Source organism: Aotus nancymaae, unplaced genomic scaffold, assembly GCF_030222135.1.
Source record: "Aotus nancymaae isolate 86718 unplaced genomic scaffold, 86718_ANA_hifiasm-v0.15.2.pri h1tg000072l, whole genome shotgun sequence".
Lineage (NCBI taxonomy): Eukaryota > Metazoa > Chordata > Mammalia > Primates > Aotidae > Aotus > Aotus nancymaae.
In genome coordinates this window covers 17,602,333-17,627,998 of record NW_026988487.1, presented here as the reverse complement: position 1 = coordinate 17,627,998, position 25,666 = coordinate 17,602,333, and the positions used below count along the sequence as shown (strand labels likewise).

The 25,666-nt window shown below is 39.2% G+C and overlaps 1 protein-coding gene across 2 annotated transcripts in view; it reads left to right on the top strand.

Moving 5' to 3' along the window:
- MYO1D (myosin ID) overlaps positions 1-25,666 on the top strand; it is a 357,058-nt gene that overhangs the window by 201,778 nt on the left and 129,614 nt on the right. For both annotated transcript variants that reach the window (XM_012449252.3, XM_012449253.3), the window contains exons 18-20: positions 3,273-3,417; positions 3,945-4,049; positions 12,795-12,908. In XM_012449252.3, the coding sequence (XP_012304675.1) occupies positions 3,273-3,417; positions 3,945-4,049; positions 12,795-12,908 (364 nt within the window). The remainder of the gene's footprint in view (positions 1-3,272; positions 3,418-3,944; positions 4,050-12,794; positions 12,909-25,666) is intronic.

The window sequence follows — 25,666 nt, the reverse complement described above, 5'->3', positions numbered from 1 at the left end:
ACATCTTGGAGACCTGTCCATGACAATAAAGAGCTATATAAGATTTTTAAGAGCTGTAGAAGATTGTTATTGATTATGATTAGATTGCTCTACAGCCTATAAGTCTTCTGTTTTAGATTTTGAGGTTTTACTTATGGCCTAGAAATGATTGATTTGTACAAAATTCAGTGTACTCATTCAGTGACTACTTATTGAATACCCACTGTGTTGCAGGCAGTCACCTAGGTTTAAGGGATATGGTGACAAATAAGAAAGATGTGAAAGACAGTCCCAGTCTTCCCAGGCCTTATAGTCAATGGCATTTGAAAATAACAGATCTGCTGTTCTGTATACGCACATGTGCATGCACCTCGCACACTTGCACACACACACACAGTGAGTGAATCTTGCCACTTGTGTCCATCTAGTCCAGGGGTCTGCACACTTTTTCTGAAAGGGCAGGATATTAAGTGTTTTAGGCTTTGTAGGCTACAGATGGTCTCTGTCACATATGCTTCTTTGTTTTGTTTTGGTTTTGTTAAACATGTAAAAATGTAAAAACTATTCTTAGCTTGTGGGCAGTACAAAAGCAGACCATGGGCCAGATTTGGCACAGGCTATAGTTTGCCAACCCTGATCTAGTCACTATTGGGAATTTTTTGATCTGTGGAACACAGAGAGAAATGGATTAAAGAATTCTGTGATTGTAGCATTCTTGTGTTTGTTTTTCTGAAATCTCAATGTACATTGAATCATGTTTAAGTTCACTCCTGTTTTTCACAGTAATTCTTTGTAATTGAGCCTTCTCCATGCCCAGCTTTGTCCCTTTTTCATGTCTTTGAGGCTGGTGATTTTTATGGCTGCAGCTGTTGTTGGCTACACATATTTATAGACAGCAGTTTGCTTGATTTGCATGAGAAGCATGGGTGGCTTTCTCCATGGTTGTGTAGGTCAGGTCTTGAATCCCCCAGTGTGCATCTGTGGCCTCTGGAGTCAGTCAGGGACAGACCTTGTCCTGAGCCACCGTGGGCAGTGAAGAAGGGACAGGCTGACCAGGTTTGTAGACTGGAAACAGACCAGTAGACAGAGCAAAGATGTCTCCCCACCAGTCATGAAATTTGGAGATCAAAGGTTGATTTGGGAAGTTGCTTAGGAAGCCACTATTATAAGACCCACCTGTCACAGTGTCCTTGAATTTGACCACCAACTGCTCCAGGCCTGTCACTTTTCTAGTCTCTTCTGGAATGATCTTAGGACAGTCTGTCTTGTTGGAGTGTTGGTTGGCCATAGGAAGTAGAGAAGAGGATTCCACTGTTCTGTTGAGCCATTACTTCTTCACAGTGTTGCTTTGATCTGTGACTCACATGTGGCCTGCCTCACTGTGGCCAGCCTCACTGTGGCCAGCCATTCCGGAACAGGCACAGCTCTCACCTTAAAATCCTTCACCTCCTGCCCCTGCTACCAGTCCCTGCCACATCAGGCTTAAGAATTCTCATCTATGCCTGAGGGGCCCTCTCCTTCCACTGAATAGAGTACTCTGCCCTGAGCTGCTTCCCCGTCAGCTGATCCCATCTGCTTTGTATCTTCCAGAAAATCGTTATGCTTTCTACTTTATTGACATCATTCCCATTTTCTAGTATTGTTATAAATTTTTCCTTATTTTTATATTTATTTGGTTATTTCAGTGGGAATTTTCCATTTTAGTTAAATCTCGTTCTATGGAAACGAGTTCGAGAACAACTGGCCTTGATTATTCATCTGATTAAAAGGAAGTTCTCAGTTTGCTTCTGCTTCAAGCTCCTGTAGCAGAAAAGAGGATATAAGTATCATGTAGGGCTAGGATGCTGCCAAGAGCATAAGAGAAGTTGTACCTGTTTTTCCCAATCAGGAATAGTTTATTTTTGGTTTAAGCTTTCAGTTGCTTAGCCAAAAAATCTTGGAGTTGTCCTTAAATCCTCTCTGGCCCCCACATCTAATCCATTGTCAAATCCTATTTGTTCTTCCTTCAGAAATATCCACAACCAACACTTATTTCCACCTCCACCTCCCTGATCCAAGCCACCTTGCTCTAGCACGTGTGTTACGGAAATAGCCTCCTAACAGGTCTTCCTGTTCCCAGCCTACAGCAACCACAATGATCCTTTAAAGCACGAGTCAGGTCATTGTTCCAAACCTTCCAATGGCCTCTCATCTCATTCGGAGGAAAGGCCAAAGTCCTGGTCATGATCTCATGCATGACTCTGTGGATTCTGACCCTGATTCTCCCTGCTCCTCATGCTGCTCCTCTAACACACCAAGCAAGCTCATATCCCAGAGCCTTTGCACTTACTGTATTCTCTTCTCTTCCTGGAACACACTGGCTCAGGTCTCCCTATGACCAGCTCAATCACATCTTATAGGTCTCTGCTCATCTATCCTTATCAGTGGTGCCTGCCCAGACCACCCTGTATAAACCACACCTGCTCCTCATTCCTTCCCTCTTCCGTACTCTCTGTCCTCCTTGCCTTACCTTCACCATCCTACATGCTGTATGTCTACTTATTATCTATTGTCTGTCACTCCTTTCTAGAATACAAGCACCTAGGAGAAAGGACCTCTGTTTTGCTTATTACTGTGCCCCCACTGCCTAGAACAGCACCTGGTGTTTAGGAGACACCTAGAAAACCTTCATTGAATGAATGAATGATGAACCCAATTTTCTATGTCCTAAATATAAATTTTATGAGAGCCCATGTATCACTAAGTTCTAGTTGCTTTCAAAACACACAAACCACAAGGCAAGTTTTTAAAAAAATCTGTCTACATAAAATGATATGTATTTTAGCAACTTCTGTGTGTATTTTGGAGGCATTTTACTTTTTTTTTTAGCATGCCAGTACTTTGATTTCATTCTACTTAATGACAGCTTCAGTTATTTTTGAGAATGCATGGAGCCCAGCGTGGTGGCTCATGCCTGTAATCCCAGCACTTTGGGAGGCCGAGGCAGGCGGATCACTTGAGGTCAAGAGTTCTATACCAACCTGACCAACATGGCGAAACCCTGTCTCTTATAAAAATACAAAAATTAGCCAGGCATGGTGGTGTGCACCTATAATCCCAGCTACTCAGGAGGCTGAGACAGGAGAATCACTTAAACCCAGAGGCAGAGGTTGCAGTGAGCCAAAATCACACCATTGCACTCCAGCCTGAGAGACAAAGTGAGACTCAAAAAAAAAAAAAAAAAGAAAAGAAAAAAGGAGAATGCATGAGATTGCATTTCTAAAGTCTAATGCATGTTGTCTGTTTACTTATAGATGGAGAGCATCCCAGCTCATCAAGAGCATTCCAGCCTCAGACCTGCCCCAGGTCAGGGCAAAGGTTGCAGCCATGGAAATGCTGAAGGGTCAAAGGGCTGACCTGGGGCTCCAGAGGGCCTGGGAGGGCAACTATCTTGCTTCAGTAAGTCCAAGGGAACAAAGTGGAATCTACTCCTACTTCCTCTACAAAAAAAGTGAAGAACATTTCTCCAAGAATTTGCAGAAAGAATAAAACAACTTTAGAAATTAATTTCTATGAGATACTAAGTAAAAATATTTTATTGCTTCTAAATGTACAGTATTTGATGTTTCTCCTGTCTTTAAAAGGGTTCTCTATGTTGTATCTCTATGTATTAAATACACTTTACAACCTGGCCTCTGACCATTTAAACCTTCCCTTATATCATTCAGTGACTATTTTTAAATTACCACCTTTATATTAATTACTCTCAGAGCTACATTTTATCCTCTCTCTCGTTCCCTATTTTAAAATTTTTATAGGATCTTTGATGTTACAACAACCGTTTAGTAGCTTACCATCTGGGGTGAGGAGATAAAGAGTGCATGTGTGAAACTATAAGTATCGTTCCAAAGCAGCACACTGAAAGATTGCCTGTCCTTCTCAAATGCTAAGCACACTCATTCTGTCTTGTTTCCTTTCTCTTTCAGAAGCCAGATACACCTCAGACCTCAGGCACTTTTGTCCCTGTTGCTAATGAACTGAAACGGAAGGACAAATACATGAATGTCCTCTTTTCCTGTCATGTCCGTAAGGTAAGGCAAGCTTGAACCGGATCACCTTGGAAAGGAAAGACTGATTCAGATGAAAGTCAGTTAAGTGTGCCTGTAATAAAACATAACAATAGGTACATAGCTAGCTTCATCATCAGTGCACTAGACCTGTCTGTGCTGAGGCATTGTAGGAGTGACTGAGGTGACTATACCTTTAGAGATAGGGTATAAAGCTTTCCTAAGGGAATTGATAACCATTTCTTCTTTTTTTTTTTTTGAAATGGAGTTTTACTCATGTCACCCAGGCTGGAGTGCAGTGGCACCATTTCGGCTCACGGTAACCTCCATTTCCCAGGTTCGAGTGATTCTCCTGCCTCAGCACTCCCAAGTAGCTAGGATTACAGGCATGCGCCATCACATCTGGCTAATTTTGTATTTTTAGTAAAAACAGGGTTTCACCATGTTGATCAGGCTGGTCTCAAACTCCTGACCTCAGGTGATCCACCCACCTTGGTCTCCCAAAGTTCTGGGATGACAGCCACCATGCCCGGCTGATTTCTTTTTAAAAGTAGACTGGGGGGGACCTCTTTGAAGTCAGTGATTTGCATTTCACTGAATGTATATCTTTTATAGTAGCTGCATTATCTGCTTTATATTTAATGGTCACTTGGTACTTTTTATACCTATATTATGTCTATAAAACAGGGTTTGGGGGATGAAGAACTGAGTTTAAAAAAGGAGAGTAGGGGCCAGGCACAATGGCTTATACTATAATCCCAGCACTTTGGGAGGCTGAGGCAGGTGGATCACGAGGTCAGGAGCTCAAGACCAGCATGACCAATATGATGAAACCCTGTCTCTACTAATAATACAAAAATTATCAGAGCGTGGTAGCGCACACCTGTAGTCCCAGCTACTAGGGAGGCTGAGGCAGGAGAATCACTTGAACCCGGGAGGCAGAGGTTGCAGTGAGCTGAGATCATGCCATTGTACTCCAGCCTGGACAACAGAGCAAGATTCCATCTCAAAAAAAAAAAAAAAAAAAGAGTAGGGCATATTGGGATATGGAAGGTGAGAAAAAAAGTTAGATGCTGTATTTGCTTGTCTGATGCAGGATACATGGGCTGCCATTTACCTGGAGATGATAGCAGTTGGGCAAGTGGAAGTTGGAAAATAAAAGGCAAAGGACATAGCTAGTCATAAAAAGAAAGAAACCTTAAAATACTTGTTTAGGAGAACACAGAAGAATTGAAATTATCATTAAAAGAGTATTTTGTAGAATTATCCAAATACATTTTAAAATATTAATAAAATTGTAATTTTTAAAAATATACTGACTAAATTGATCCAAGAAGAGATAGTGACATAAATTGGCAATAGATAAAGGAGGAATTAAGAAAATTATCAAAGAACTGCCTAATAACAAAGGCCCAAGTTTAGGTGATTTTACAGGTGCTTCATTTCAAATCTTTTAAAAATAATAATTACAGTATTATTCAAATCAAAATAATGAAATATGATTTTTCAGCTATAAATTTGGCAGTCTTCATCCTTACATCCAATAGTTATAAGGATGTAAAGAGACATTTTTGATAGGAGTATATAGTCTTTTAGAGTGGACAATTTGGCAATATCTATCAAAATTTAAAATTCTACTAAGTCTAAGAATTCTGCAACTCATATTTATCCTACAAATATATCTGCACAGATATCCAGGGAGAGAGAGAGAGAGATGCACAGTTTTGTACATTATAACAGCCAGAAAAACTGGAAAAAATGTGAATATGTATCAATAGGTAATTAGATTAATCAATTGTATGTGTATACAGTAGTATACAATGTTGTTATTAAAATGAGTGGGGAGAAAAGGACAAAGTATGTGAAACAGTGGTTTTCAAGACAGTGGACATCAAGCAAGGAAAAGACAGTGTTCCCTGAAATATAAAGAAAAAAAGTGAGGTGAGCCCTGCAATTTGCCAGTTTTCTGCCTTGAGAGACTTTCCAGTCCCAGGCATGAGCACAGAGGAAGGCTCAGGCAGAGCCCAGTAGACAAAGACAAAGCTTTTTAGTAGTGAGAGAGAGAGAACTAAGGTAGCTAAAGTTTGCAGAGCAGAGTATTAGAGAAGAGAGAGTTGCACAGAGAGAAAACTCTGAAGATCTGTCGAAGGTTCCCTTTGACTGTTCATCTGAGTATTGATCAGCACATGCATATGAGGAAATAACTCAAGGCTGGGAAACAGCAACCCAGAAGGATTATAGGTGACAATGCCCAGTACTCACACAGGGTTGCAAGTAGTGCCTGTTCACACCAGCCAGATTAGAAAACCTCATGATTTATGAGGCATTGAATAGAGTACTGACGAGAGATTGCCTCAGTAGGGGTTTATAATTAGCCCTTAACTAAACACTGTTCTAATCCTACCTAATAAATCTTAAATGCACAACCAGAGATAATCAAACTGTTCCCAAGTAACCTAACAGCATCCCAGAACAAAGCTCAAAAATGTTTATAGGAATACAAAATTATCCAGCTCACAGAAGGTAAAATTCACAACATATGACATCCACTCAAAGTTACCAAGCTTACAAAACAACAAGAGACTACAGCTCATAAGGAGAAAAAAAAATCAATCATTCAAACTGACCCAGAACTGATAGAGAATTAACAGACAAGGTCATTAAAATTATTATTATGATTGTATTCCATACCTTCAAAAAGCTAGAGGAAAGATTGAACATGTTAAATAAACACATGGAAGATTTTTTTAATGACCTGCTTGAAGTTATAGAGATGAAAAATACAATGTCTGAGAGGAAAAACATACCCCATGGGATTAACAGCAGATTAGTCTTTGCAGAAGAAAAACTAATGAATTTGAAGATATAGCAATAAAAACTACCCAGAATTAAATACAGAGAGAAAAATAAAAGTCTAAAACAAAGCATCAGGAAGCTGTTAGATAACTTCCTGTGGCCTTATATAGGTGCAATTGAAGTCTCTGAGGGAAAGGAGAGAAAGGGGAGAAATAAAGAATATTTTTTAAAATAACAGCTGATATTTCCCCAAAATTTGATGAAATGTTAAACACACAGATCCAAGAAGCTTAACAAATTCTAAGCACAAGAAACAGGAAGTAAACTATATTAAGGTACATTGTGATTAAATTGCTCCATACCAGTAATAAAGGGAAAAGAAACACAGAGGAACAAAGAAAGGATGCATCCAATTTCTTGTCAGAAGCAATGCAATTGAGGAGACAGTGGAGCAGTATCTTTAAAGTACTGGTGAAAAAAACAACTCAGAATTCTATACCCAGCAAATGTATCTTTCAAAAACCAAAGTGAAATAAAGACTTTTTTTGGACATATCTGAAGATAAACACTATAGGAAATGTTAAAGAAAGTCATCCAGATAGAAGGAAAATTATACCACATGAAAATGTGGACATGCACCAAAGAATGAAGAGCAAGGGAAGTGGTACCTACATAGATTAATACATGCCTTTTCTTATTTAAATATCTTTAAAAGACAATTGACTGTATACCAGTGTTTATGACACCATTATTCATAATAGCCAACAGGAGAAACAATTGAAATGTCCATCGATAGATGAATGAATAAAGAAAATGTGGTATAGGCCATGCGTGGTGGCTCATGCCTGTAATCCCAACACTTTGGGAGGCCAAGGCGGGTGGATCACTTGAGGCCAGGAGTTCAAGACCAGCCTGGCCACCATGGTGAAACCCCATCTCTACTAAAAATACTAAAATTAGCTGTATGTGGTGGTGCGAGCCTGTAAACCCAGCTGCTTGGGAGGCTGAGGCACAAGAATCACTTGAACCCAGGTGGTAGAGGTTGCAGTGAGCTGAGATCACAGCACTGCACTCCAGCCTGGGCAACAGAATAAGACTGTGTCTCAAAAAAAAAAAAAAGAAAAGAAAATGTGGTATAGCCGTACAATGGATTAAAAAGCCATAAATACATGCTACAACCAAGGTGAACCTTGATATTATACTAAGAGAAATAACCAGAAACAAATGGATAAACATTGTATGATCCCACTTATATAAGGTACCTAGAATGATCTGATTCATAGAGACAGAAAGTAGAATGGTAGTTTTAAGGATTGAGGAAAGACAGGACTGGGGAGTTATTGTTTAATGAGTACAGAGTTTCAGTTTGGAATGATAAAAGTCCTGGAGCTAGATAGTGGTGATGCCTGCGCAACAGTGTGAATGTGCTTAATGCCATTGAAGCATTGACCTATCTACACTTAAAAATGATCCCAGTTGAAAATTTTGTTATGTGTATTTTATCACAATTTTTTTAAATGAAAAAACACAAATGGCTGCTTAAACAGAAATAATGATATAGTAGTGTAGAGTTTATAATATATGTAGAAGTGAAATTTATGATAACAATAGCACAAAGATGGGGAAAATGGAAATATACTATTGTATGGTTTTTATACCATAAAGTGATATAGTATCAGTAGACTGTGATATGTTATCAATATATTCTGTAAATCTTAGAAGAACCACTAAAATGGCAATACAAAACATTATAACTAATAAGCCAGAAAAGGAGAGAAACGAAATTGTTTTTTAAAAAATTCAATGCAAATGAAGGCAGAGAAATGTGGAAAAGGGAGCAAAGAGCAAATGAGACAAATAGAAAACAAATTGAAAATGATAAATTTAAACCTGACTGTATTGATAATCATATTAAATGTCAATGGTCTAAACACGCTGCAGTTAAAAGGCAAAGATTATGGCTTCTTGGTGTGTGGATGTGTGTACCAACCCCAGAGCTCTCCAAACCCAGTAATTTTGAGTTTATGGAGGTTTTATTATACAGGCATGGTTGATGAAATCATTGGCTATGGGTAATTAACTTAATCTCCAGCCCCTCTCCCCTCCGTGAAGGTTAAGGGGTGGGGCTGAAAGTTCCAACCCTCTAATCATGCCTTGGTCTTTCTGGCAACCAGCCCCCATCCTGAAACTATCTAGAAGCTCCCAGTCACCAGTTATCTCATTAGCAAATAGAAATTCTTATACTGGGAATCTGGGACTAAGACTAAATAAACATCATAACAAAGAGGGATTCTATAACCCCTGTCCCTCATAAAATCACAAGAGTTTGGGGAACTTTGTGTCAGGAGCCAGGATGATGACTAAATATATATTTCTTATATCACAATCAGTGTTTGGACATTATAAGGAAGAAGAAAGGGTTCAACTCAATGTGATAGAGACGTTGTTGTTGTTGTTGTTGTTGTTGTTGCTGCTGCTGTTGTTTTGAGACAGAGTCTCACTCTGTTGCCCAGGCTAGGGTGCAGTGGTGCAATTTTGGCTCACTGCAACCTCCGCCTCCTGGATTTAAGCAATTCTCCTGCCTCAGCCTCCCAGTAGCTGGAATTACAGGCGCGCACCACCATGCCTGGCTAATTTTTGTATTTTTAATAGAGACAGAGTTTCGACATGTTGGCAAGGCTGGTCTCAAACTCCTGACCTCAAGTGATCCGCCCGCCTCAGCCTCCCAAAGTGCTGGGATTATAGGCCTGAGCCACCATGCACAATCATCAATGTGATAGAGGCTTTTTAACAAAAGAGAGAGCAGCTGGTTACAGTCAGAATGAAATAAATGTCATAAAGGAAGGACTGCTGGCAGTATCTTGGGGTAGGTACCACATTCCGGAGTTTAATTTTGAACTCTGAGATCCAGAAACTCTATTTTATAAGTATACCTAGAGTTGATCAAATCATCAAGAAAAGACTTTTGCTAACCAGATTCACACACTCACACAAAAAAGTATAAGCTATAATGCCAGTTTGTAAATATAACAAAGGAATGTACCATATCAGTGAGTCCTCATATTCACTATCTAGTATACCTTCTTTCTAGTATCAAGACAGCTGGGAAATCAAATTAGTAATCAGAGCAGTTGATCAAAGACAGGTGAATGGTTTTAAGAATTAGGTCATTTGCTACAGAAAAGCCTAATGCCTTTACCTTTGCAGCAATGACAATTTTATGTCTGACAGAGAACATGTCTTTACCTGGGTCCTGCTGGATTCAAAACTGAAGCATTCTTATTCATGTCCCTGTATTTCCAAGTTCAGTGCAAAATACTGTTTGTTCACACTGTAGCTTAAATATGTCTTTAGAAACTGTTCAATCCCAAGGCTACACCAAGGTAAACTTGATACAATTTCAGTAAAGCCCTCTTCTTCCTGCTTTGATTCTCTTTGAAACAGCCACTTTCCATTAACCACATAAAAATGTCCTTTAAGGTGGAAGACTTCTGTAAATAGCTGCTCTCACCCAGAATGTGTTTTCTCCTTGTCTGCCTCTCCAGAGAAACTTTATCTGTGGCCCCCTGTGGTACTGACTAAGCCTCTAGACAGATCATTTGTAGTGTTTAGGGAAAAATAAATGGTAGGGATTTTTTTCTTTGGTTGAAGATTTTAGTTTTGGATAATAGAAGAAACAAGATGAGAGTTTACCTAATACTGAGTCTATAATCTAGTTTTTCTATTACTGTATGAATTTAAGTGGAAGAAAGGAGTGTTTCTATGCCATAATTATGTCTGGAATTTACATCTATATGTAGAATTTTTTCCTTTGCCATTTTGATATAGCTAAATTATGCAGTCTAAGGCTTTTACTTTGTTACCTAATGTCCTCCCCACTCAATTCATATTTTGAGAATAATTTGAGCTGCGGAAACAGAAGGTAAAGATTTGTGATGTGTTCTCTTTAGAAATTACTTTTTTTGTATATAAAAATGTAACATTTCCAAACAGTGTTTTAATACAATTGCTGCTTTGAGGTTTTTGTTTATTGTTTTTAGATTAACTCGGGGACATATAAAAAGAACATGTGACCTACTTGTTTTGACTCTGGAATGACCTTATGAAATTATGTAACTAGTTCTTTTTAATTATATTCTTTTGCACTATGCTCATATGTTTTTCAGTATGATTCCACAAAAGATGAGGTGATGACTTCTACTTATTATTGTTTCTTTTATATATATATTTATAAACAGAGTCTTCTTTTGTTGCCTAGGCTGTCACTACAGCCTCAAACTCCTGGGCTCAAGCAATGCTCTCGCCTCAGCTTCCCAAGTAGCTAGAATAAGCTATTATTCAGTACCTATTTTAGATATTCTCTATGCACTCTAAGATTGATACAAGTTATAGTAAGTGTTCTTCAGCATGGGTTTTACAGCACCAATATTCTATTGAAGATTAGCAGGTGTTGAAAAAGGGTTTCATAGTTAAACACTGGGCTAAACATGCTCATTAAGTGCAGAATTCTCAGAGCCCTTAACGTATTCATGGGATATGAATATCTTTAGTGGAGACTGTGGTTTGCAGTGTTTCTCAAACCAGCTTGTCCATGGAACGCTTACTTTCACAAAGCCTCACGTAAGACTTTGTGAGGCTAGAACAGGAGAGCTTAGAAAAATGCTCCTATAGAAGCTCTACACTCACTCTGTTTCAAGTTTTCTGATAAGTGCCAGTCCTCTGTTGTAGCAAAAACTGTTGCTATGTAAAGTTATTTACTAAGAATAATAATTATTTCACCATATAGATGCTATTTTAGTCTTAATTACAGACACCATTTTAGTCAGGTTGACGACTGAAAAAATGTGCTCTGGTTGTAAAAGAAATGCTTAGAGAATTGACTTATTTCAAAAACTGTGGGGTAAAGGGAAGAAGATTGAATAAAATTCAAACTAAAATTTAAATTTTAGTTTGCTGTATCTTACCTATAGCAGTATATCCTGCTATATCCTATCCTGCCAATCTTAATTTAGTTAGCTAAATAGCCTATTGAAGCTAACCATATTTTCAAATTGATCTCTTCTTTGTTTGCATCTTAGAAGTAAGAACTTGAAAGGGGATGGGAGATATAGATCACAACCTTCTTTGGATGTGGTGGTGCACGCCGCTAGTCCCAAAAACTTAGGAGGCAGGAGGACCACTTGAGCCCAGGAGTTTGAGACTGCAGTGAGCCTCTGGTTGAGCCACTACACTCTATCTTGGATGACAGAGTGAAACCCCCATCTTTTTAAAATACATGTGTACTTATTACCCAAGTCTAAGTAGCTAGCTACTTACTTATAAAATGTCCTGTGGTTAATTCTGCTCTTAGGAAAAGATTTACCTGAAAATGTGAATCTTCTCTGATCCTCTGTCTAATAAAGTAGCATTACACACACACACACACACACACACACACACACACACACACACACACACTCTCCCAATCTCATTATCTAGTTTATTTTCTTTGTATCATTATATGAAATTATTTTTATTAGTTTCCTATCTGCCTCATCCCTGTATACTAGTCTCAGATTCTTATTATAGCCAAGGGCTTCATATTATTCCTTTGTATAATTGGATTATTTGCCTTTTAGTTATTGAGTTGTATTAGTTCTTTACATACTCTAGATACAATTCCTTTATGAGATATATGATTTTTAAAGTTTTTCTTTCATTCTATGGGTTTGCCTTTTTACTTACTTGATGGTGTCTCAGTTACATATGTTTAGTCCTTTAATTCTATGCTTTTCTTGTTTTCCGTGTTCAATTGTAAATTTTCAATTGCCACATTCCACAAATCTGGAAACAACTACTCCTTTTAAATCTTTATTGTATCCAGTAGAGTGGCCATACGTAGTTCACACCTATTAAAGAATGTGTCTTCATAATCAGCAAACTTGATTTCATTATTGATGAGATACTATAGTTTATTGGTTTATTCCCTTACAGGTAAATCGATTTAGCAAGGTGGAAGACAGAGCAATTTTTGTCACTGACCGCCACCTATATAAAATGGATCCCACTAAACAGTACAAGGTGATGAAGACTATCCCTCTATACAATGTAAGTCCTCTGTGCTTCTCTCTGGATAAAGATTCTTAACCTGGTGCTCATGGACCACTAATAAGTCAATAGACTGAGTTCTGGAATCTTTGGGGCTTTAGGATGCCCATGAATTCCTGAAATTTTGTGTGTCATATGTTTTGTAGAAATGTATGGTTTCTAAAAGGAGGAGCCAAAGCTTCCAAGAGATTAATGCAGACATTTTTTTGAAGTGTAAAGACTACTGATTCTTTGTGATGTTTCTCTATTCCTGATCCACTGCTTAAGTGCAGTGGTGTATAATGCATTTTCTTATTTATTTTCATAAGGTTTGTTTTTATATGGAAATGGAATTAGGTAGAAAATCAGTAGGGGATTACCTAAAAATATTTTTCTCTTTTAAATGTAAAATTTATGCTGCTTCCAGAATTCTTTTCACCATATATTTTATGCATATTTAGTTGTTGATTATGTGATCTCTGGTGTAAGTCCACTTTATTGTTCACTATAACCATACGGTTTTCTAATTCTGTCATCATTTTTTGTTTCAAATATGAAATTTCATGGGTATCTCCTTGAATCTCAACATGAGTTCGTTTGTTTGTTTTTAATTTGTCCTTCTTAATAGAGTCTGCTTCACAAGTGACTGTTTATTCTCAGTCTTCAGAAAGATCCTACTGGAATATGGGATATTTTCATGTGTCAGGTGATTTTCCTCTGTTAGTTCTTAAAGAAGGAAGAATGTGTTTGTCTAATACTGGGAACTATGAGGAGTATTACTTAGAGATTATTTTAAATCCTTTTCGTCGCTGCAAGAGGGAATAGGAAACATATTGCTTTATATTATTTTGCTAAATCAGGAGTCCTTTTAGTTATAAGGTACAAGGAAGGCAAACTATTCCTGGATTTGCTGAATGCTTTAGGATGATTTAGACTATGGGGTGGAGATCTGTCTTCACTATGCACACCTCACCCAACCCCCTCACACACATACCTTTTTTCCTTTCAATAGAACGGCCAATAGATTGCAACTAAGAAGAAAATTATATTATAAGACACTCTTTATTTTATTTCATTTTATTTTTTAGACAGTCTCACTCTGTTGCCCAGGCTGGAGTGCAGTGGCACGATCTTGGCTCACCACAACCTCTACCTCCCAGGTTCAAGTAATTCTTATGCCTCCACCTCCCAAGTAGCTGGGATTACAGCCACATGCCCCCATGCCCAGCTATTTTGTATTTGTTGTAGAGATGGGGGTTTCGCCAAGTTGATGGGGTAGTCTTGAACTCCTGGCCTCAAGTGATCCACCCACCTTGGTCTCCCAAAGTGCTGGGAATACAGTCATGAGCCACCACACCCAGCCCTGAAACACTCTTGATTATATATAGTCTTCTTATATATAGACTTACAATCTTCTATTGCAGTCCAGTTTAAGCCTAATAACCCTCCAATCTTGAAGTAGAAGATGAAGGTAGATGAGGCAGAAAATCATATTTTGTCAAAGTCTAATGAAGTGTGAAACCAAAAAAACTAATCGTGGTATGTGTTTTATTCCTTTTCCTTGATTTCTATTAAGAGGAGATTAATCAGGCACATAATATTAATTCAATAAATAGTTAAACAACTCTTTGAACTGTCAATGGGATGTATGCACCCTGTTGCAGATGCCGCCAGCACCCTACCCTTACTGTCTTGTATTCCCATACCATATTTGTGCATACCAGCCTAATTTCCAGCAGCCAACATCTTTGTCAAAAAGCTGCTCTCAGGCTGCTAGAACCCACATTACCCTCACTCACAGAGGGCTGAAAGTGCCCGGGCACTCAATGTGTGATGGATGTGGAGTATAAAGACTCCCTCTCCATCACTCATTGGCCAAGACAATTCCAGGCTATCCACACTATTTCCTAGAGCTTCCCTGCCAGAGTAAACTGCAGTTGCCCACAGCAGTGGCTGCCTTCCCTGAACCACCTCCATACTTCCTTGCCAGTGTCCCTGAACCTCCCAAATCAACTCTGTATACTCATTAGCCTTTGTCTCAGGGTCTGCTTCTGGGTGGAACTAACTTCAGAAGAGCAGCCACCTTTTCAGAGGGAGCAAGTTCGATGTGATAGGGAACTTCCAACTAGACCTATCATTGTTTTTAAGTCTGAAGCAAATATGTCAAAATACTAAGTATAGATGATAGGGACATGAGTATTTGGTATATATATCTTTATACTTTTCTGTATGATTGAAATATTTTGAAATTAAAAACAAAGTTTAAGATAGAAAACCTTTTTAAAACATGATGATGCTAATAATAGTGTTGGAGAAGCTGGAAGGGCATGAAGGAAAGTGATTTCAGTTTTAACCATGTTGAGTTTGAGGTTTTGGTGAAACTTACAAGTATAGTTTCCATAGATAGTTGGAAGTCTAATCATATAGAGTGGGGAAGAATTCAACACTTATAATTTAAGAGTGGACCCGTGTTTAGTCGGAGGCTGAAATTATGAGTCGAGAGAGAGAAAGGGGGTGGATTATTCAAAAACATCCACAGTTAATTGGTGAGAAAAAGAGAATCACTGAAGGAAATGGAATAAAAAGGAAATGTCTTAATGGTCCTCCATTTTCTCATCTCTCTTTTAATGGACTAAATGAGTTCTAATTTCCCTTCAGTTCTATAAGTTTATTAATTATTCTAGGAAAGAGGACAACTATGGGAACATCATGTTTCAAGATCAAATTGTTATGTTTTCAGAAATAAGAGTAGTCAGTAAAAACGTACAGGGCATAGCTAAGGGCATCCACACTTCTCTCATTCTCTACCTTTCATTTCTCCTTCTATGTAGGCTCCTTTCCTGTTTTAGTTAGGCCTTTCTGGCTCCAGGGAACAGACTGTGACCACATTCTGTCTTAAGTAATGTTTCTTTTTTTTCCCCCCTGAGATGGAGTCTTGCTCTGTCACCCAGACTGGAGTGCTGGAGTGCAGTGGCGTGATCTTGGCTCACTGTGACCTCCGCCTCCCGGGTTCAAGCAATTCTCCTGCTTCAGCCTCCCGAATAGCTAGGATTACAGGCACCCACCACCACGCCTGGCTAATTTTTTTGTACTTTTAGTAGAGGTGGGGTTTCACCATGTTGACCAGGCTGGTCTTGAACTCCTGACCTCGTGATCTGCTCACCTCAGCCTCACAAAGTGCTGGGATTGCAGGTGTGAGCCACCATGCCTGGCCCCATTTTTAGTAAAGGTACACATGGTAGTAAGGGAATCAAATCCCATGGAAACACAGGAAATGCCAGCATTCAGGTTTTAAGGCAGCTCTAAGGGACCATGCTATCGTTTAGCCTCCTCCACAACCTGAGTTTTGCATAGTCTATGTTTCTGCCATTCTTTTTCTCTTTGTCCGTCCGTCTTCTTACTCACAATTACTTCTTTCTTGCCAGACAGCATGGGTCAGCTTTAGGCTAAGGTCTGAGTCAGCCAACTCAGCAAGCCATTAGAGTTTCATCTTGCAGGAACATATTGAACACAGTGTCTCAGATGAGGCCTCACCATAGCAACCAATGCTGGGTGATCCAGATCAGTATTTTTGTTCATACCAAATGCTTGCAAATCTATGCATAGTCTTTCCTAATTTTTTCTGGTATGTCGTGGATAAGTCCTGCTATTAATTTTGGGGTATAACTGATCTTTTCCCTCCACTACTTATGACTCTCATCCTTAGTCCCAAGCCACATTTGGACCTTGGTCACATATCATGCTGAATATTGGGGTGAGTCATTGGATTTTCCCAGCAGAAAGGAGCAGCAGAAGAGAAGTGCTTCAAATAGGTCAGGTTGGCCAGGCATCCTAGGTCCTTGGATTGTTCCCAGCTACTCCCACTCCAATTGCCAGGTTCCCAGTCTTTGTCAAACAGGACCTAAAATTGTGCTCATGAACCTCCAGTATGGGTGAAAATTCAGTTGAAGTTGCAGTCTGGTAGTGTGTCTAATCATTCCTGAACCTAGCAGAAAATGGTTCCTCTGTTTCCTTAACTGCCTCCAGCCATGCACTATGGGACCAATATTTGTGGTTTCCCTAATGCACTATAAAAAATACCCACCCAATTCCACTATCCTTACATCTCCTAATGCATTGAATGTCTACAAATCTGCTTTAGTGGGCACATCAGCCATCTCCCATGGGTCACCAGGGATAGATTAAGTAGCATCTTCCTCCCTACAGACCATGACCTGCTGGCTTTCCACACTGGGTGGAACGATCTTCCTTTGCCCCCCCTTGAGGTGCTGCAGCCAACTGCACACCTCCTCTTGAGAGTTGCTTTTGCAGCATCCTGGTTCTCATTTCTTCCTACTAGGATTTGAGTTGTAATGAACAGAGACTTAAGGGACCTCAAGTAGATAGGAGGTGGGAGATTTTAAATTGCATCTGGGTCAGAGAGAATGGCAGTCTAGAAATTACCTTCTTTGGGATTTTAGGCAGTTATGCATCAGATCATCTGATCACACCCTCAATAACTAAACCATTCATTCCAGATCATTACTAAGTGTTCATTATGTGCCAGCCACATATAGGAACAGAGGTGAAAAAACAGGTGAAATCTCTGCAGTCTTGGAATTTACATTCCAGTGGGGGAAAGTATATGTGTGTATATGTATATACATACACACATGATGTAGTCCATAGAAGGTGATAAGGGAAAAAATAAAATCAGGAAAGAAGATAGAAAGTGTGAGGGGTGTTATCATTTTAAATAGGATGACCAGGCCTCACTGAGAAGTTGACATTTAAGCAAAGACTTGAAGGAGTTAAGGAATGAACCTCATGTTTACCTGGTATAAAGTATTTTAGGCAGAAGGAACAGCAAAGACACAGAGACGTGAGCAGGGAGGAAGGAGCCTTCGGGGGTTGGAGGGGACTGGAGTGGAAATGTGTAATAGCTTGATCTGGTGGGGGTTTCACAGATATACATTTGTAAGAACTCATAGAGCTGTTTACTTGAGATTTTGCACTCTAGGGCATGCATGTCATACTCTAGTAAAAATGGAAGGAGAAAGAGAAGGAAAAGAAGAAGAAAGCAAGCTACCTGTGAAGGGGGATAAGAAGAGGATGTAAGTAAAAAGGAAGGTGAGGCCGGGCGCGGTGGCTCAAGCCTGTAATCCCAGCACTTTGGGAGGCCAAGGCGGGTGGATCACAAGGTCAAGAGATCGAGACCGTCCTGGTCACCATGGTGAAACCCCGTCTCCACTAATACAAAAAATTAGCTGGGCATGGTGGCGCACGCCTGTAGTCCCAGCTACTCAGGAGACTGAGGCAGGAGAATTGCCTGAACCCAGAAGGCGGAGGTTGCGGTGAGACGAGATCGTACCATTGCACTCCAGCCTGGGTAACAAGAGCGAAACTCCGTCTCCAAAAAAAAAAAAAAAGGAAGGTGAAGCAAATTAAGTAAATGATCACTCAAGCCTGGGGGAGATTTCAGCATCCTTAAAGAGAAGGGTATGTGGAACAGTAGAGTAAAGAGCTCTTTATTGTACCTATAGGTTAACACCCCTTTGTGTTCCTTTTATTGATTATATATACTTTTTCTCATTTCTTCCAAGATCAGTTTTACTAGAGATCTGTCTCTCTCACTGATTTTGTTATCTTTTAATTTACCTCTGCTCTTATTTTTTCATCTTCATTCTTTAGGTTGGTCTTTTCCTACCCTTTTTAGTTGGGGTCTTAACTGCTTTCATTTTTAAATTTAGTCTTAAAAATTCATTGAAGACTGTAAATTTGTATTTAAGAATGACTTGAGCTGAACTTCACTTTATGTGTGATACTACCTTTGTTGTTCAGTTTTAATTATTTTGTGATTTCCATTGTGAGTTCCTCTTTCAACCATGCGTTGCGTGGTAGTGTGTTTTTAAATGACTACATAGATAGTAATTTATGGTGCATGTGCTTGTGTGTTCTATGCGGTGGGGGGGGATCATTTTTCCCATTGCTCTTCAGTGCCACGTTTGTCATAAACCAAGTGTCTGTACACCTCTTTCTGGATTCTCTGTTCTGTTGGTCTGTTAGATATCCTTGTGCCAATTACTGTTTTGATTACTGTTGGACAAAGGTATTATGAACCCAAAAATTACAGTAAATTCCCAGATACCCTCCCTTCAATGTTACCTCCTCCCAATATAACATTCTCATTTGCCACAACCATATGAAGGGAAAGACAGCCAGGATGACGGTAAAGGGAATTCTGTCAGAAAGGACAACTTCCTATTTGCCTGTTTTCTTTCTTATATATACATTATAATGTTTAAGTGTGCACAAAGTCAGATGCCTTTAGCAGTCAGATGGGTACAGACATGAATGCAGCATATACTTCATGACACGGCAACTGCCACTCCAGAAGGTTTTGGCCATGCCTGAATCCAGTGAGCCAAAGCTTTGGATTTGCCTACAAAAATCATAAGTCTGCATTTAATGTAAAGTCTCCTAATTGTTAAGTATTATAAACTAACTTTAAAATGCCTTGCAAGCCAAATAAAAAAACATGTCTATAGGTCATATTCAGCCCCAGGCTACCAGTCTGCTACTCTAACTAAAGGAGGTCTTGCCATTTGTGATTTGAAATGAGCTATAACTAGACTCCTTGGCCTCCTCTGTGCCAAACTTTTAAAATTTTAAAATCTATGTTGTGTGGTATTCTAGACTTTATGGAGCAGAGACAGACACTAACCATTTCTCACTCACTTATAAAGAGCTATAATTGGGTGCAAGCTTTAGGAGAATATATTTTCTACTTCGGTTAGCAAGGAAGGAAGGGAATAAAAGAAATCTCTGATACGCAGATCTTTGCTAACTTGAGAGCATTCTATGCCCTCAGAGTTCACTACTAATTCTATCCCTCTGACTTTTTATTATGAAAATTTTCAAACTTACAGAGTATTTGAAAGAATAGTACAGGGAACACCCATGTGCCCCACACCTATATTCAATAAGGGTTTATTTTTTACCATATATGTTTTATTTCTCTCTTACGACACTTCACCCTTGAAATACATGTGTGCATCTCCTAAGAATAAGGACATTCTTCTTCATAACCACAATACCATTTTCATATCTAACAAAATTAACCTTTCCATAATCTAATATTCAGTCCATATTTAAATTTCCTGAGTTGTTCAGACTACCTTTTTCTTTTTTTTTTTTTTAAGAGACAGGTTCTCGCTCTGTTGCCCAGGCTGGAATGCAGTCGTGTGATCATAGCTCACTGCAGCCTTAAACTCCTGGACTCAAGCAATCCCCTCTCCTCAGCCTTCCAAGAAGCTAGGCCTACAGATGCACACCACTACTCTTTGATAAACTTTGAAACTTTTTTTGTAGAGACAGGGTCTCACTATGTTGCCCAAGCTGGTCGGGAACTCCTGGCCTCAGCCAATCCTCCTGCCTCAGCCTCAAGTCCCAAAGTGTTGGGATTACAGGTATGAGCCACAGCATACCTGGCCAAAGACTGCCTTTTAAACCTTTTTTTTTTTTAAACAGAATTCTATGTAGGTTCACATTTACATATCTAGAAGTAAAATTATTCCATCGTATGGCACTGGGTAGTTACATCTCTTTGGTCTGTTTCAGTCCAGACTGCACCTCCCTTCATACATACTCCTACCCTTTTTTTTCTCATCATACTGACTTTTTACAACAGCTTTCTTGAGGTATAATTCACTATTACAGACTGAATTGTGTTCCCCCAAAATGTATATATCAAAGTCCAAACCCCCAGTATCTCGGAATGTGACTGTATTGGAGATAGAATCTTTAAAGTGATAATTAAGTTAAAGCGGGATCATAAGAGTGGGCCCTAATCCAGTATGGCTGGTGTCCACCTGAGAGGAGATGAGAACATAGGTACAGAGGGAAGGCCATGTGAAGACAGAGAGAAGACAGCCATCTACAAGGCAAGGAGAGAAGCCCTTCAGACGAAACCAACCCTACTAACATCTTCATCTTGGACTCCCAGCCACCAGACCTGCAAGGAAATACATTTCTGTTCTTTAAACCACCTAGTCTGTGATACTTTGTCTTGGTCACCCTAGCAAACTGGTGTTTTTACATACCATAAAATTCACCCAATGTAAGGTATAGTTATTTTTAGTAATTTATGCGGGTGTGCAATCATCACATAATCCAGTGTTAGAACATTACTAGGTTGGACGTGGTGGCTCATGTCTGTAATCCCAGCACTTTGGGAGGCCAAGATGGGAGGATTGCTTGAGCCCAGGAATTTGAGACCAGCCTGGGCAAAATAGTGAGACACTGTCTCTACAAAAGAAAAAAGAAAAAGAAAGAAACAGAGATCTGAGTACTAGATGTGCTTGTTGCTTCTGGGGATTCATTTCTTTTAGGTCCTCTCAGCTGGCACAGCACAGAAATATATGTGTATAATCTGTGTATATACACAGCCTTATAAATATTTGTATATGTGACCATCTTTATATGAAGTTAAACATGAGTTTATTTATACTAATGTCTCTCACTCTAGTCCATGACCAAATGAGTCATTCTAGCTTTCTCCCATTGCTTATCTTTAAATTCCCTTTCCAAAAGTGAGAAACCTGGCTTGCACCATCCACTATCCATTTACCTAATGGTTCGTTTCCAGTAAACATGGATAGCAGTATCAGAATTGTTAACCTGTACCCCTGTGAGGCACAACTTTATCAAACAGAGTACAGTGCTACATGTACTTCCTTTTCCCTTTAGTCTTACACACTCCACTCATTTCCAGAGTTACTTAGGTCAGCACCTACCTTTTCCTCCCACCCTCTTCAGTAAGATTGTTTCATACCTTTGTTGTTGTTGTTGTTGTTGAGATGGAGTCTAACCTGCCTTGGCCTTCCAAAGTGCTGGGATTATAGGCATGAGCCACCACACCCAGCCCATACCTTTTGATATAGGTAAATTCTCTTGTCACATTTTGCATTCCTTCCTGAAATCCCCTAACCTCCTCATTTTTTTTAAGTTGCCCACATTAAAGTTTACTCTTGATGCTGTTGAGTTCCATAGGTTTTGGCAAATGTATAGTGTCATGTATCCACCATTACAGTATCATACGGAAAAATTTCACTGCTCTGAAGATACTGTGTGCATAACCTGTTCATTCCTTTCCCTCTTTCCCCTGAACCCACAGGAACCACTAATCATTTTACTGTCTCTATAGCTGTTCCTTTTCTAGAATGTCATATTATTGGAATCATACAGAATGTAGGCTTTTCGGATTGACTTCTTTCACTTAGCAGTAAGCATTTAAGGTTCCACCATGTCTTTCCATGGCTTCATAGCACATTTTTTTAAGTCAAGAAATGGTTCATTATATGGAGGTACCAACATTTGTTTCTCCATTCACCTATTGAAGAACATCTTGGTTGCTTCCACTTTTCGGCAACTATGAATAAAGCTACTATAAATATTTGCAAGCACATTTTTTGTACGGACACAAGTTTTTTAATCTATTGGGTAAATACCTAGGAGTGCTATTGCTCAATCATGTTGTAAGACTAAATTTAGCTTTGTGAGAACTGCCAAATTTTTTCCAAAGTGGCTGTATCATTTTGCATTTCTACCAGGAATAAATAAGAGTTTCTGTCACTTCCCATCCTCACCCATATTTGATACTGTCTTTTTTTTTTAGCCATTCTAATAGGTATGTAGTTATATCATGTATTTTTCTATTATCCTAAAATATATAACTCAGTACACACTGGGTTTTATTAATTAATCTTTATTAGAACCATCTCCCCACTCTTTGTCATTAGTTGGTTTATTTTCAGGAGACAAAGATTGATCTTTATGTAAGCCTAAGTAAATGTAATTGAAAGATAAATTTGGCACTTTTTTCCCTTCTTCCATTAGCAAGAATTATTCAGTCAATTTACCATTTAGTGATGGTTCTAGTCACTCACACAGGAAAGATAAAAACAGGAAATCGTGACAGGTTTTTGAGACTCTTTTCAGCAAACACTGTTCTCACAAATGGCATAGTCAAATAATTGTAAACAGCAATCTGAGCATGAAACATGAAGTTACAGGTGACCCCTTTCTATATATAAATATTGCACACTAAGGTTAGGGTTTCAGCCAAGCGGAATCTGCATTATTGTCAAATTCGCATCATTCCCTTTGAGTCATTCTCTATACTGTATTTGTATGTAATATTGAATTAAAGCATTCATTCTAAAATTGTTAAGAAAGGTCACAATTTTTACAGGGGCAGTAGGGTCAGAATTTGAATGTTTTGTGAAGCTGGGAAATTTGTGGTTGCTGAGGCTTGATATGGAAAACAGAAGCAAGAAATAACCTACGTAATTAGCAATGTTATGTCCAAAACTTTGATCACAATCTCTTTGAGAATCATGCTAGAGATCACTATAAATTGGGGGGGAAAGATCGCTCCCCATGGCTGAAGCATGTTGCTTGAATAAATGCACTTCTGCCGCTCGAGTTCATATGGACTTTAGCCCTCCCAAACCAGCATCCATGGAGCAGATTGCCAAGATTGAGTTTAATTTGCGTAAACAAAAAATCTGTTCACCAGTTTTGAGTGAGACCACATAAACCAAAACATATAACCTTACCTCAGCTAGAATTCTTCTTACCCTTCTTTTGTTGTTGAGTCATGTTAGTTTTGCCTGATGTGTTGGTTTGAAGAATGTTTGAATCTGCCCGTTAATGTTGTTTTGATATAGTCCCTTTTTATCAGTATGGGCTTGATGGCTAAGGAAGCAGCCAATTAATTGCACGAATACCTCCTCCTTTAGTTCTGTGGAGAATAGGAAGCGAGCAGGGGAGACAGAAGAGACAATTATCTGAACTGATGTGACTGTTTTGTAAAGGTAAATGAACTGTAATTATGCCAGACTTCATGGTTTATTACTCTGTTTGACGTGACCTGCTAGAAAGATACTGTTTCATTTGGAAGATGGATTGTCCTTGTAATGTGTGCAGGGCGAACCCTGCTGAAATCCATCCACCCGCTGGTCTGCGCCCCATCACCATTTCTAAAGCACCCTACCCTCATGGCAGTGTCCCAAAGGAAGGGGTTTCCATGGTAATGTCAATGGAGGCAGTCAGCTGACGTCTGGCACCGCCTGTGCTGGTGTGCACTAGCCTACTCACCCCCTCGGCCCTCCCTCAATCCTTTAAACTACATTTATTAGTTCTCTTTAATGGAAAGTATATAATCCCTTAATGTCAGACCCTGAGTGGCACTCAGCTTTATTAATTTATTTAGGTAATAAATTTACCTTCCTAATTAATTCTCAGCAGGTCCTGGGAGCTGTATTATTTTGAACATCTTGTGCAATGTTTATATTTCCACGTGTTATAACAAAGAGAGTTACTTAGCAAAATTAGATATTTGGAAACTTCTTTTCTTAGAAAAAAGTGATGTCTATATTATGGAGAAATTTAGAAAAATATACATGTCAAAGTTCAGTTTAATTTTTCAAGAAATTTTTTCTTATTCTGATGGCTTTAGCAATGAAACCATCTTTCCCCTTCCTCTTATAATTTCTTTTTAGCACTCACTGACTTTATTATTGGATTTGAGTGAGCCACGTGGTTTTAAAATACTTCTAAGAAATATGCTGACTAAGCCACATTCTTTCTTTTTTTGTTAATAAGAGAGAAAGAAGTCAGAATTTCAGAGCTCCCCTATTGATGATTTTCCTGACATGTTCAGAAGCAAACGCCTTTTGTTACACTGGTTAGAGACAGCTGCTTATGCCAAACAGTACTAAGCAAACTGCTTTTCTTTTTTTAATGTGTTTTTCCTTACATGTGCAAAAATCTGACCAATAAGCAAACTGATTTATAATACCAAAAGTCACTGCTTTCGGGCACAAAGTGGAGTCCATTTTCATCAGTACTGTACTTGGAAATTCAATTTCATATGTAAAAGATGTCTCAAAGCAATGTCTGAAAGCACCAACCACTAGGGCCAATTTATGACTCCTTTGAAAAGCTATCTTCTTAAAGAAACACAATGCCTTTTAAGAACTGAAGTGTAAGCAAATTAGTACAGTACCACCTTAATTTATCCAGAGGTCAGATTGCTAGAGGCAAGATGGCTTTAAAACAAAGCCATACACGGAGATGTATATATTTTAAAAATCTCTACATTTGCAGAAATGGATGTCACTAAGCTGAGGCAATAATAGGCTTCCTTTAGACAGCTGTCTTTATCAGAGCTCTCTTTCATGCAATAAACATTTTGGAGAACCTCCCATGTACTGTGCATTTGGCAGGCACTGGTGGTGCAAGCGTGCGTCATGTAGCCTCTGCCTACAAGCCTTGTGGACCTGTGGGAGAGGCAGGGAAGCCACCAGCTCATCAGGCACAGTGCCTGGGTTGCTCACTGTGGCAGCCCTGTAGGTGCACAGCACAGTAATACCTTGCTCTCAAGAGAAAACTGGTGCTCAGAAAGGTGAAGCAATCTGCCTCGGTCACAAAGCTCACCAGGAATGGAGCTGGGCTTTACATCTTTGTGTGTGTGACCTAGCCCCTTATCCTGAGTGTGTTTGACCTAGGCCAGTTCCCCAGTTCCAATAGCCACCTGCTACCTGTCCCTCCTTCTGACATATAACACATGAAACCCAAATTCTGTTTGGGACCTGGAGCAGTGACTCACACCTGTAATCCCAGCACTTTGGGAAGCTGAGGCAGGCAGATCACATGAACTCAGGAGTTCCAAGACCAGCCTGGGTAACATAGTGAAAACCCGTGTCTACAAAAAATACAAAAATTAGCCAGTAGTC